Raw genomic sequence first — 14,628 nt, 5'->3', positions numbered from 1 at the left:
CAGTTGTCTTTTGGCAAGAATTTATGATTTGTATACTAATCAGTGATCGCCTAAGCTGGTTTACTTAATGACAAATAAAAAAGAGGCTTAGTTCCACAGACATCGTTTGTGCTCCTTTGTTCCAAACAAATGCACTGGATTAAGAAGTATCATGCTATTTTAGGCCAAGTTGTCCCGTATCTTATTATCAACTTCCAAATCAAACCTAAGATTCATCATCCCCTTATTCTTAACTTCCAAATCAAACCTAGGATTCATTCGTCTTTGGTTTATTTGACTGATACCTGGGAGTGGAGACTGGGTGAGGTTGGAGGCTCCCAATGTTACTGGGTTCCAACATCATTGGGTGTAGTTGGCTCGTTAGAGCTTCCGGCCCGTAGAAGCTTAATCCCCAAATATACCATTTGCAAAAGAGAACACCCACACATTGAGCTTCAAGAGAAAATGGCAGGAATAGAAGAACATAGAATGAGGAAAACCAAAGCTTTTCATGCATGGCAATCAAAGGTTGGGGGCGCCAATATAATTGGGTTCCCAACACCCTTGCATGTTCTTGGCCTGGTAGAGCTTCAATGGGTTGGATAGAACTATAGAAGCTTAATTTCCAAATACACCATATGCCCAACAAAAACCCAAACACTGAGCTTCATGGAATGAGCGGAAGAAATGCTAGATTGATAAGCAATTGATAGAGAACGGAAGCTTCATAAATTGCTATAAGCGATCCAGCCAAATGATTAGGATTGATTTCAAACCCAATTAGTTGAATCCTATAGTTAAACAATCAGAACACAAAATGAACAAAAAATAACTGTGTTTGAACAAAATCATCCATGGAAAGCTAATAACGAATTTGAACCTCCAAAGCTAATAATAATTGTGTTTAAGGCACGGCTCTAAGAATGCGGCATTGGAATTGGCTTTTAGTGTCGTTACTCTTCAGCAAGGTCATGCCTATGGACACACACCCACATAAATTTGACCCCAACACAAATCAATTTTTAATTAGTGGGTACCACTTCGACTAATCTAAAATTCAACAACTCCATCGAAAGTCAGTCACACTCACACTTGAAATGAAATTAACTACAAACAATGTCATCTTGGCCTAAACGTAATGTGATTGCATATTCAACAAATCGCATACAATAGCAATTACAAAACCATACACAACACCACTGAGAGACCCATCTCCGTCCTCTAACCTATGAAAACAAATTCAACCGTAATAAATTTCAAACCCCAATTATCATGACTTACATCCGAATCCTCCTTTAGATTCTCACCCATTCTAACCCACTTCAACCCCTTCGTAACTCTTTCCACTTCTTACCATAAGCAAATCCTATATTCTCATCTCCCTCTAGTAATAGCAGGAAGACCTCACGTCTTGCAATATTTCTGCATGAAAACTGAAACTCATTGCATGTGATCCTTATGCACCCACCCACCTCCATAGCTCTCTCATGCAGTTTCTCCCATTTGCAACATGAACCCCTGCTTCATAACTTGATAAAAAGAAATTAACAAAACTAAGAATATCATCAAAATAAATATTTTATTTGTCCTACCGCATATTAATTCGACGCAACATAAAAAAAGCAAAAAAGACACAATCTTCAATTAGAATTGGAATTTCCATAAGAAACTGGAATAGAGATCATGTTGGTAATGAATCTAATGAGACAAAAAATTATGTTTACCATAGTATTAGTTTCAAGTAATGAGTTTCACTCCATGCACAACTCGTCACTTCATATATTTGTCTCACATACAATTGATTAAGCTAAGCCAAGCCAAGCCAAGCCAAGTGAATTTGAGCCAGTATGTACATAGATGCCTATGAAAAGGTGTTTTGGCACTTTTGGCGTACTATGGTGTGGCAATGGAAAACATAGCTAGCAAAGCATTTTGGCCATTATATTCCAACTAAATGTATAAAATACGAAGGCCAAGCAAATTCAAAACAAAAAAGGTTCTAAACGGTATCATACCACCAAAAGCTAATCCTTATTAGACCACCAAAACCGCAGCCATATGATTTCTCTGACACCAATAAACCATTTGTAAAATAAATTCATGTGTGATATTAAAACTTCGAAGTCATGACTGAATGTAATATAATAAGGAACATCTCTACCTAATTAACTTACCGTAACACAATGGAGTCTTCGGTCAAACTACAAAATGCTGAAAGCCATGTAAGAAAATATAGAATCGCAAGACCAAAACAATTCAGTCTTAATGTACACTCCAATTACTTTGTATTTAAAAGAGTTCCAAAATCCTTAGCAAGATGTGGGCACAAAACAAAATTAAATTTCGAATTAATACCAACTATGACTTCAAATTGAGTCGTCTCAATACCTACATTAGGAAGCGTTTCTTTGGCAAATCCTCCAAAGCTAGATTGCCAAATCTGTTTATTTCACCAAAGTCATGATCAACAAAATAATCCTCCTAATGCAGTACCTAATTAATTCATGGCCTTACATATAGCATCCATTATACAGGGCCTTGCTATGAAAAACATAATGTTTAATTAGTTGGCGACAAAGAGAAACTATATCAATAAAATGCAGTGCAATATAATAGTGATTACATAACATAAACCTAAACATATATCACATACCTTGTTCAAAGATAAGTTTTCGGTATATACATCTGGATTGGGTTTCACTGGTAATGGTTGTTGAAGACAAATGCTAATGAAAAATTTGGAGTTACAGTTGGAGATCTCTTGGAGTTGCAATGGGCAGTTCCTAAACGTGGTTTGAAGGGGATAAAACCCTACGGAGGATTTGTGGATGCTTTTCCGAAGGCCAACTCTTCATTTTTCAAAAGAGAGAGAGAGAGAGAGAGAGAGAGAGAGAGAGAGAGAGAGAGATCGAAGAAGGAACTCATATATTTGGGAAGATATTTTTGGGAAGCGTAAATCATGCTATTAAATTGGAAATCACTGGATTTAGATTAAGAGTCATATTAAGATTAGGGAATGAAACTAATTAGTGATAGTGATTGAAGGAATTGGGATCTGGTGGGGTTTCAAAATAAAGTCCTATACGATTAGGGAAATAAGGAAACAAAATTAGTTTGAAATTAAGAATTTTGATTTTAAGGGTTTAAATGATATAATTATTCATTTTGAAATCAATCTGTTTCCTTTACGATAATTGTTTCCTTAGCTGATGGCCGAAATCAATCAATCAATCAATTGAGTCCTATAATTGTTTCATTCCCATGCTTTCATTTGATGACCGAATAATCGTTTCCATAATACGGAGTATTAATAAGAACGGAGGTTTCGAAATTAGATTTCCAAATTAGGCACAGGAATGTGTGTTTGGGAATGCTCAAAAAATGTTAAATATTTGCGGGCATGCCATTTTGTAGAATGGAGGGCGTAGATTTATGTGGAAGGAGGGGATAAATCTGGAGCGTTGGTTGTCTTTTGGATTCAAACACAGTTCTGTTTTATTATATAGACTAGTGCATGCCCGTGCCTAAAGGCACGGCTCCGAATTGATAGCCAAAAAATTATTAAGTTTTATCCCTCCAACCTCTTTAACACAATGGCAGAAAAAAATCAATAGAGCATCATTTTCTTCACTCATCAATGACTGTGCTTAAATATCCATGTTTAAAAACACATTGTAAATAACCTATTCTTCCCCCGATTGATTATCTCCACTTATCCTTCCCCCAGTTGTAAATCAGTATCACAAAGCGTATGAATATCAATATAAATTTTATGAGTTACTTTCAATGAAAGACATCCCGAACCAATAATCATTCACAAAGACTATCAAATTTAGTACATACCAACATCAACACCACCTTCATACAGGATCATTCGATTTTGCCTCCAAAAAAAATTCCATTGAAAGCCATAAGAAAATATTACTTGAAGCAATAGTCCCAAGTCCAAACGATCACATCGCAATACTTCTCAAGCAACTGTGAGGACCTAGTCAATCACATAACCACCATCTCTTGCCAGCATAAAAAATGAAAAAGGATTTACATAAAAAATTAGGAACCAATGTTATAGACGAAGGGCAGTGCAATTGGATTTAATCCATCACCAAGATTGTAGATCGAAAATATAACTTCAATCCCACTCTCCCAATTGCACAATACATGCCTAGTACTACAACTAAGTGGATTCAAACAAAATGAAACCTAGATAGCCAAACCAACACATGTTAACTGAAGACTTTACAAAATTAATTTATGTTGTCTATAGCTTCCCCCAAAAGCTATTTTAACCACGAAACAACAAAGAACGAAGCAACATAAAAAAAAAAAATAGGCTTACAATAGTTACAAACTTGTGGCAAAGCGTAGATCGGGCGAGAAAGAATCCACTAAGCGAAGCACAAATAGTTTGTTCCCTAGCATCTTGAAAGAATTGGATCGAATCCTTTGCATCTTGAAAAGGATGACTAAACCATTCAGAAATGTTGAAAAAGAGTTACACTCTTTCCAGAAATGTGCCATGCACGGGATGAATCAAAGTACACATAGTTAATTTAAATTCATATCAAACAAAAAAATTCTTATTCTAAATTGTCAACATCATTCACCATACATCATTCAACAACAAAAAAATAAAACAAAATTCAAGTTAACAAAATAAATCAGAATTTAACCTAACAAAGACGGTCGGTCATCATGAAGACTCCAATGCTCCTTTGTCCCTCAATATTCTTAAGATTAAGATGGCCGAGGAGCTCCTTTAGGCACGCATCTAACCTTCCTTTCCTGGACAAAGGACGTGCAAGAACACCACGCCAAAGCCCCTTTCTAGGAATACCTGCACCAATCACCACCAACCAAAAACTTAGAGACATAATACATACTAACGATATCATCACGCCAGAAAATAGACTGATTATAATAACCTAATCAAAATTCTTCCATAATTATAATGTAATTAATGTAAACCAATTGTTCGGAGTGTTTGCAAATAGCAGAGGAGAAGCATAAGGACTGATCATGAGCCATGAAGCACACTTTCAGGGAAAAAATTGGCATTATTGTCTTGATCTCATTGCCAATCATTGAACGCGAAGTAGAATCCCAATAAAAAAAATGAGATCATTAGAGCTAATAGTAGTACAAAACAACTAAATCAAAGCAACTACACCTTTTTACCAATGTTTAAAGGGAGAAATGCATGCTAAGAAGCATATTGAAATATTTGAAATGGAAAACAATGGATGAAAAAAAAAAAGATGGTAGAAATTTTTTTATCTGTTGCTATCCGTTGTCCTTAGGAAGCCTATCGGATTTTCAAAGATTAGTAAACAAAAAATTAATGAACACATTTTCTCGGAAGCCTATCAAATTAAATTAGTTAACAAAACATATGTCCAGATTTTCAAAGAAACCATTTGCAAATTTCAAAGGCAGAAATCAGAATAAGAAGTTTGGATAATCAGTTCTAAATAAGATCAAACGGAAGGAGAAATAAAAAAAAATCATATAAGAATAGGAATATTGTTAATACTTACAACGCTAGTTCTTCATATAAAGTTTCAGTTTTGCCAAAAAAAATCCCTTGAAATTACTTTGACAGCAATTTGAAGTTCCAGTTTTGCAGGAAAATTCACTTGAAATTATGATGCCTCCAAAGCTTCCATTTTATGTCGTCACTCCTATGAATCTGCAAATAGCAAATAAAAAGAAAATTATTAGTAACTCTGTGAAAATAAAGACTAATGTAGAAAAAAGACGATATAGATTTCAATAACAAAGGAAAAAACATAGAAAGTCTAAATGACTTAATGCATAAAAGAGACCTTTTGATTTTTGTAGATCAAACATATGTTTCAAATAAAGAAGAGATTTGTTAGTAAAGAGTTTTTTCTTCATAAGCTCTTCCAATTATTTGTTTTCTTTCGAAAATCATGGGATGTGGTAACCAATCCTATTAAAAATTAGTCACTTTTAAAAAAGGGGGTAACCAATTCCGTGATTACCGAATGAGAAACTTAAAAAAAAAGAAGGTTATTCTTTTAAAATTTGAACCCACAAAATCACGAGGAAGGAAAATCACGGAATCTTAATTACCAAATTTTACAAAGAATTGCTTTAGAAACTACTTTAAATGGTAATGGGGAGTACTCCTACCGTTTTCTTTGGAAAAATGCCGCCGTAAGGATAATAATTAAGGGATGACTTTGCCATGTTAATGATTTATGTTTCCTTTTCAGTTTGGAATTCTCGCAAGTCATGGGATTAGAATATGGAATGTAATTATGGCAGATTTCGTTTCATAAAGGCGGGATAAAAAGCAAAGTATTTACCAAAACACCATTTTATAGAATGAAAGGTAGAGATTTATGTAGGCATGAGGATAAATCTAGAGCGTTGGTTGTCTTTTGGATTCAAACACAGCTCTGTTTTATTATATAGATGAGGATAAATCTAGAACGTTGGTTGTCTTTTGGATTCAAACACAGCTCTGTTTTATTATATAAATGAGGATAAATCTAGAACGTTGGTTGTCTTTTGAATTCAAACACAGCTCTGTTTTATTATATAGATTATATATGTATACATATATATGATGTCCTGAACTCCTGCTAGTGTAAGTTTGAAAAAACACGTCTGTTGTGCCTAAAAAGAAGTTCTGAACTTCTGTACACATCAATACATTTAATACCCACCCACTCTCTTTTTTTCTTTGAATCTCTACTCTTCTCTCTTCTTATCACGATATCCCATACAAAAAAGACAAGTCTATCTCTCCTCTCTTCAATATTTTCAGATTGAAGCCATCAAAGGGAAAATTTTCTCTCTCTCTCTCTCTCTCTCTCTCTCTCTCTCTCTCTCTCTCTCCTACAAACAACTCATTCTCTCTCATCACTCTTTCTTCTCCTCTACAATTTTTATCCAGGGACCAAAGCCATGGCCATACCCTTCCACTTCCAGATCTCCGCCTCCGCGAGCCTTCGTCCCATTCCAGACGAAAGGCACACACCATCACGGCGTTGTCTCCGCCTCCACAGCCTCTCTCTCTCACGTCCCTTGCGTCCGGCGTCCACCGTTCGACCTCGGAACGACGGAATCAGTGAAGCTCTGAAGTTTGAACCCACAACCCACAAACGGCTTGCTCTCTCTCTCTCTCTCTCTCTCAATTTTTTTCTGAGTTTTTCCATTTTTTGCAGTTGTGTTTGGCTGAGATTTGATTTGTTCGAACTTTTGAGATTCGTTTAGCTCAACCCGGCGGATCCGACCCGACAAAAACATTCGGTTTCACGGAAGGTTTTGGTAGTTCTGCGGATCGGTTACGGTTTAAAAAATAGACTACCTGACATGGTCGGATCAGGGTTCGGGGTTCGGGTCAAAACTGACCCGCCCGACCCGTGCACACCCCTAACATAGGGTATCCACCAACCATATATTCAAGGTTTGCTGTATTAACTATTCAGCCCAGCCCTAATCTCTGGATATTCTTGGTTACAATCACCTTTCTCATCAGAGTTTTCAGAGATTTTTAGTCCCTCATTAGAACTGTCACTATCTACCATTCCAACATCATCATCAAAAATAGTTCTCTCAAACTCGTGTACAACGTCACTAAATAGAGCTAGCATCATCCTCGCAATATAATTTCTGTAAACAGTAGAAAGGAAAAACAACATAAAACCATGTTTGATAATCTCAATTTAATTATTTTATCTACCATGCATCCTTCCAATGGAATGAGCCCAGTTCTAGAGATTAAACTTTAAAGCCGCTGTACATGCAGAATGTGGGGGATGATGAGTTCGCATGCCAATACTTTTAAAAAAAAAAAAAAGATCTAAACACCGTATCCATCCATCTAAAAATACTGAAACTTCAAGGAAAAGGGAGTAATTTCTCACACCAGTTCTCTTCTGTACCAATTTTGCCATGTTCCTGTACCCAAGTGTCCTGAGCCGTTAGATCACGTCTTAAAATTTTAGAAACTATAATGGAATCTGACAATTAAAAATACATGCATGGGAACAAATGTACTGAAAAAAACCAGTATAGAATATTTGATTTTGTAATTGCCCTGCAACAAAATCAGCACAAACTTAGCAATAAAAAATAAAAAATTAGTGATTTTTGCACTCCCTTTTTATCATCCGTAGCTTTTGAAATTACTATTTTACTGTTTCATTTGTTCACTTATTTACACACCAAAAAATAATGTAGTAAATTTACATGTATAAAAACGAATAAAAATGTGAACAGTAAAAAATTGTGAAAATCAATTTCCAAAAATAACCTGCACAACAACAACAGCTACAAACTACAAGATCTCTTTAATTTGAAGCACATGGGGATTGACCGAAGAACAAAGGATTAAGGTCCTGTCTACCATGGTACAGTCCAGTTCCGTCCAGTTTGAATTTTGTAAGGCCACCTCAGGCCCCAAACCAATTATTGAAACTATTTGTAGAGCTCATCAAGTACTTCTATTGTGAGGAAAAAAACATATTCATCTGTATGTATGCGATCAATGGGTTTTTTTTTTTGGGACCAATGAAGTATTTGACAAATTCTAAAAAATAAACGATTCCGATTATTGTTATCGGCATGGGGTGTGCCCATAAAATTCAAATTTGACGGGACGGATAGTAGCCATACTTGACACATGACCTTAATCCAAGAACAAAAGCCACGTACAAAATCATAGGCAACCACAAAAGGTGTCAGTTACGAGAACCAACGACTTTCCCGGGCTTTCCGTTTCTAAAGGCGTAGCCAATGTGCGCTCTCATCCAACAGAACAAAACCACCATTTCGTAACCAACGCTGCTAAACTTAGTTAATTCCTTCATCTCTCTCCAACACTATATTCGAAACTCGATCCCAACATCCCAAAACCAAAATTCAAAACTGACTGAAAATCGAATTGGGATTAAAAAAAAAGGAAAAAGAAAAAAGAGACTTCTTCTGGAGTTGAGTCGAGTTCAACTCGTCTTCACTCCACCCATTCCTGCCTTCAATATAACGATTTTCGGTAAGATTTTTTTTTCTTAGTATGTATGATTCCAAGTGCAGTATATGTTGTGGAGTGTGTGAGCCTCGTGTACCTCTTGTATTCTGTTTCAATAACAGCTGCTGACAGTCGGCATAGGCCCACATTTGGCGAACCGCGTAAATCTGTTGCCGTAGTTTATTTTGCGCTTTTGGTGACTCATTATTTTCGGCATTCATATCACATAGATGCTGTGTTAGATTTTTATTACTCCTGACAGGTTACATTAAGTTTTATTGTTTTTATTATGCTAGTGTTCATGAAATTGTAGCTGTATGGCTAAACTTTTTAGTTGGAATTTTGTCTGTCTTAATAAATTTTTGAACATAGTGATTTGACTGATGTGCATTCAAGACTAAAAATAGACACGAACACAATTGTGTCACAGATCAGATTCATAATTTAATCATAAAAATGCTTCACATCAGTATTCTCTGATTCTCTCTCTCTCTCTCTCTCGGGGCTAGAAGCGCCAGAGCGCAATCGACAACATCTTCAGAAGGCACATACTCGCCTTATGACAGATTCGCGATGGAAGAATTGGATTGCAGCTCCATTGTGTCTAGTTTTGGATAGATTGGTTGTATGGTAGTGTTGTTCAAAATCAGTACGATGGATTTGTCTGATGGGTACATTTCAACGGAGCATCGGGAGCTACTTCGATCTGCTTCAGAAAGTGCAGATCCATTATCTGTTTCTCCATTAGAGCTCTCAATGTCCCCAAAGACACCGAGATCTCCTAAGTCTCCCAGGTCCCCAAAGGGTTCCCCAAAAGGATCTCCAAAGGCACATTCTGGTAAACATGGCGCAGGCAAGGGGAGTCCACTCAAGAAGGACAAGCAGTCACGTTCTCCATTCGATGGCCGTCCTAAAAAAGGTAAATTTGGTGATCTGTATTTTATCTTATGTACTATATGACATGAGAATATTCTGCGTAGGTCACTAGAAAACAGACATACAAAAACAACGAAACCACTCCAAATAGTATGTCGCTAATGTGTCATACTAAAAATAACGTACTATTAGAAATCGAACAAATGATTGGCTTTGTTCCACACTTGTCAGAAGGTATGACACATGATACATCAGGCTGGTAGACATTTCCGGGCTTCTTATCTCCTAAATGTAGGACATTGCAAATCATTGGGAAAAGACAAGTTTTGTGGTCATTAAAGTTAAAGTTGAATTTAGTGAAGCAGGTTAATTCTGGTTTTCTATGGTTTTACTTTTCCCGGTGAATAGCGTTACTGGTATAACATGCTTATTCTTTGTGGACTAGACCCTTTCTGAAATCCTTGTAGAATCAGATTTGATTTTCAGTTCATCCTATTTTGGAAATACCATGATCCAGGTGGTGCAGGAGGCAAAGGAACTTGGGGAGGTTTACTTGATACTGATGGCAGTCATGTTATTGACCTTAATGACCCAAACTACACAAGCAATGAGGTAATGTACTTTTTCTTGTTTAGTTCTTCCATTTTAAGTGAATTAGAAATGAGCAAGATATTAATGAACAAGCCTGGCATTGGTTCCTTCCATTGCTAGTATCGAACAAGATTAGGTATTGGTTCCTAGTTATCACATCATTATTTAAACCAAACTCTAGGGATTGGGTTTTGAGCATTTTTAATGGCTTGCCACTTTTCTTCCTATAGCCATTTTTGGGACAAGAGCTCAAAACTAACAATCCAATTTCTTGTCAAATCTCTAGCACAAAACTAGAAAGATCAATTTCTTGCTACCTCAGCCACGTGGGTAGCTATATTTGTGGTTAAAATCTCTACAAGATGGTCCAAGTGCTCCACCGAAACAAAATGGCCAAACGTAATTCAACCCAAAATGAAAAAAAAAATATGAGCTTTGGAAAAAGGCTGAAACCATTGGAGATGCTCTCATAAAATTCCTCTTTTGGTTCTTAGAATGTGTTTGTAAGTATCGGATAAGAATTGCAACAAAGGATGACTCCTTTCTCCTTCTTGTGAACCATGGAAGAGCTCAATAGAGTTGGTTGGTCTCTCAACAGAGTTGGTTGGTTTATTAGGAGACCGAGACCAAAGGATCTGAATTACTCATACCCTTTTCGGATGCCGTCCTTAGACCCCACCCCTCTCTGCAAAGAAAGTTGGACCTTTTCTTTTTTTTTTATCCACAAGTTAGACCTTAAAATAAGCTAACGCACTTGATTCTATTCACGTATGCCTTTGAAAATGAAGCGGATTTGGTACCTTGGCTTATGTTTTTGGAAGTTTGATGTGAATGGTCATAACAATTCATCTCACCAAGGGGTGGAAAAATGTATTTGAACAGCTTATTCAAATAATTTATTAAAGTAGGTTGATAGTTTGATTTTCTTATTGTTGACAGTCACCAACATGAAAATATTTGGTTGCAGGAAAATGAACAGTTAAGTGCAAGATTCCCGAGCTCTCCTTTTGAGGAGTACAAAAAAAAGGTTGCAGTTATTATGGAGGAATATTTTGCCACAGATGATGTTATCTCGACTGCAAACGAATTAAGAGAACTCGGAATGCCAAGCTATAACTATTATTTCGTGAAAAAACTGGTTTCCATGTCCATGGATAGGCACGACAAAGAGAAAGAAATGGCTGCTACTTTATTATCCTCCCTGTATGCCGACGTTATTGATCCACCACAAGTTTATAAAGGCTTCTGCAAATTGATAGAATCCGCAGATGATTTGATTGTAGATATTCCAGACACAGTTGATGTTCTTGCATTGTTCGTAGCTAGAGCCGTGGTTGATGACATACTTCCTCCTGCATTTTTGATGAAAGAAATGGCCTCTTTATCAAAGGACTCAAAAGGGTTTGTTGTCATTAAAAGAGCTGACAAAAGCTACCTATCAGCCCCTCTCCATGCAGATTTTATTTTGCGGCGTTGGGGTGGCAGCAGAAATAAAACAGTTGAAGATGTCAAGGGACAGATAAGCAATCTGCTGGTAGAGTATGTAGTCAGTGGGGATAGGAAAGAGGCTTGCATATGCATTAAGGATTTGAAAGTTCCATTTTTCCACCATGAGATAGTTAAGCGGGCCATTATAATGGCAATGGAAAACCGTCAAGCTGAAGACCGGCTTCTTGATTTGTTGAAAATGGCAGCTGAAGAAGGTTTGATCAATTCTAGTCAAATTTCAAAGGGATTTGGTCGGATTATCGACACCATTGATGACTTGTCGCTTGACATACCAAAAGCAAGGCAGATTTTGCAGTCTTTGATCTCCAAGGCTTCATCAGAGGGATGGCTTTGCGCCTCATCTTTGAGGCCGCTGTCATTAGATCTGAAAAAGAAATCTTTAAAAGATACTGCTGCCAAAGCCTTCAAGGTGAAAGCTCAATCCATGATTCAAGAGTACTTTTTGTCCGGTGATATTTCAGAGGTGAGCCGCTGTCTAGAAACAGAGAACAACTCTTCTTCATCCGAGCTTAACGCTATATTTGTCAAGAAGTTAATAACATTGGCAATGGATCGTAAAAACAGAGAGAAAGAAATGGCTTCCGTTTTGTTGTCCTCCTTGTGCTTCCCTGGTGATGATGTGGTAAATGGTTTTGTTATGTTGGTAGAATCTGCAGATGATACTGCCCTTGATATTCCGATAGTTGTTGATGATCTGGCGATGTTTTTAGCTAGAGCTGTGGTGGATGAAGTCATAGCCCCACTGCACTTGGAAGAAATTGGGACACTGTTTTTGATGCCGGATTCAATCGGGAACAAAGTGCTCCAAATGGCCAAGTCATTGCTAAAGGCTCGCCTTTCGGGTGAAAGGATACTTAGGTGTTGGGGTGGTGGAGGAAGTAGTACGAATGGATGGGCAATTGAGGATGTCAAGGACAAGATTGGCAAAATCTTGGAGGAGTTTGAGTCAGGAGGGGATAAAAGGGAAGCATGCCGATGCATAAAAGAGCTAGGCATGCCATTTTTCCACCACGAGGTTGTTAAGAAATCGTTGGTGACACTTATGGAGAAGAAGAATGACAGGTTGTGGCGTTTGCTTGGAGAGTGTTTTAGCATAGGACTCATAACTACGAATCAGATGATGAAGGGCTTTGGGAGAGTAGCAGAATCTCTGGACGACTTGTCTTTGGATGTTCCCGATGCCGAGAAACAATTCACACATTATGTTGAACGGGCTCGAATCGAAGGGTGGTTGGATCCGTCATTTAGCTTCAATAGATCAGGACATATACTGGAGAATGGCTTCTGTTTATGATGCATATAGTAAGCATTATCCGCTGGAGTTTTGATCTACTACCGTGAGGTGGGGGATAAAATTCGGGAGGAAATAAGATGAGATTCTAATTCCCGGCGAAGCGAGATTAGATGAGATGAGATTCATGTGTTTTAAAGGGAGATGAAATAACCGTGGACCTTATTTTGCCATGCTGAAAAAATCTGACACGCCGATGGCATAAATAGTTTGACCTTGTGTCTAGTTTTTCTGTTTACGTTTTCCTATTATTTTACTGAATTTAGTCAATAGAATTTGAAACCAATTTGTTTCAGTTTTGTATTGGATTGGATTGGATTGGATTGGATTGGATTGTGTGTTGTGGCTGGGAAATGTTGTTTGAGATGTACAACATCTAATAGTAACAATTAGAATTTCTCGGCCACCAACAGCATCATCAGTAATGATGTTTTTGTGTCGGGCCGGATTCTAGTGCAGGGGTGTAGTGCGCGATCCGAGCAGTCCGCCTTGATAAATGATGATCTAGATTTCATCTTGGCAATGGACGACTCAACTCTAAAGGAGCCGAGATGAAATTCAGACCATTAATTGTTGAGACAGATAGCTCAGATCACGTACTATACTTTTGTAGCGCACCCCAAGTCCTGGTTTCGTGTGGGGCCTAAGCTTAAATTGCAACGAACATCTAAATTAAAAAATAACAATAGAATAATTTCTAGCATACGTTAGAAACCCTTATCGCATTAACGCCTTTAATTCAAATCACAATCGACCTGGTTGAAGCTTTATTCCTTATTTGTTATATTTATTTCCATTTGTTGGAATGGCTTCGAAGCTGCTATAGATTCTACTCATATGACTTGCCATCTATCGTAATTTCATCAGAAATTAGAATAACTGTGAGTTTTTAATTGTAAAAGAGTAACTCACATTGATTTATAGTTTTAAGGAAACATTGGATTAATTATAAATAAGCAGATTAAAACACGATGCCAAATGACAGTTGCAGCAAATACAAGAAGCTCTGTTTGGTTTGGGCTTGTACATTTTAAGGCTCTTTGTGATTTGGGCTGCTTGAAACAAGCCTCTTAATTCCGGGCAAGAGAGTCTTTACCCGGAGAAGGAGGAGATGTTTCATCATTTGGGCGAACAAGCCTCTCTAATCCAATCGTCTCTAATCCATTTGAGAGAATGTCTTTATGTGGAGGAGGAGAAGGATGAGATGCTTCATTATTTGGGCCGGAGGCCACAAGTCTCTTTAACCCAATCTTCTTTGATCCATTTGAGAGAGCACCTTTATGCAGAGGGGGAGACGGAGGAGATGTTTGGTTATTTGGGCCGGTAGGAACAAGCTTCTTTAACCCAATCGTCTCTAATCCATTTGAGAGAACATCTTTAC

At 37.3% G+C, this 14,628-nt stretch overlaps 1 protein-coding gene across 3 annotated transcripts; it reads left to right on the top strand.

Annotated features, from left to right (window-relative positions):
* The first annotated feature begins 8,763 nt into the window (after positions 1 to 8,763).
* Positions 8,764 to 13,558, top strand: LOC131330288 (MA3 DOMAIN-CONTAINING TRANSLATION REGULATORY FACTOR 2). 3 transcript variants are annotated; one of them, XM_058363824.1, is made up of 4 exons: positions 8,764 to 9,004; positions 9,493 to 9,899; positions 10,374 to 10,468; positions 11,415 to 13,558. In XM_058363824.1, the coding sequence occupies exons 2-4, from the start codon at positions 9,608 to 9,610 to the stop codon at positions 13,248 to 13,250; spliced, it is 2,223 nt and encodes a 740-aa protein (XP_058219807.1). In that variant the 5' UTR covers positions 8,764 to 9,004; positions 9,493 to 9,607; the 3' UTR covers positions 13,251 to 13,558. The 3 variants fall into 3 exon arrangements, with proteins under 3 accessions (XP_058219807.1, XP_058219806.1, XP_058219808.1); XM_058363823.1 differs by having other exon boundaries at positions 9,490 to 9,899; XM_058363825.1 differs by having other exon boundaries at positions 9,411 to 9,899.
* Positions 13,559 to 14,628: the final 1,070 nt, after the last annotated feature.

This window comes from Rhododendron vialii, chromosome 6a (genome assembly GCF_030253575.1).
Source record: "Rhododendron vialii isolate Sample 1 chromosome 6a, ASM3025357v1".
Classification (NCBI taxonomy): domain Eukaryota; kingdom Viridiplantae; phylum Streptophyta; class Magnoliopsida; order Ericales; family Ericaceae; genus Rhododendron; species Rhododendron vialii.
The sequence above is the reverse complement of the archived record's forward strand: the minus strand, read 5'-3'. Positions and strand labels throughout refer to the sequence as shown.

What these genes read in the sequence shown, in the direction of transcription:
- LOC131330288 (XM_058363824.1), top strand. Translation starts at nt 9,608, where the DNA reads ATGGTAGTGTTGTTCAAAATCAGTACGATGGATTTGTCTGATGGGTAC. An exon ending in CGATGGCCGTCCTAAAAAAG is followed by an intron (nt 9,900 to 10,373) that starts GTAAATTTGGTG and finishes ACCATGATCCAG; the next exon opens with GTGGTGCAGGAGGCAAAGGA. An exon ending in CAAACTACACAAGCAATGAG is followed by an intron (nt 10,469 to 11,414) that starts GTAATGTACTTT and finishes ATTTGGTTGCAG; the next exon opens with GAAAATGAACAGTTAAGTGC.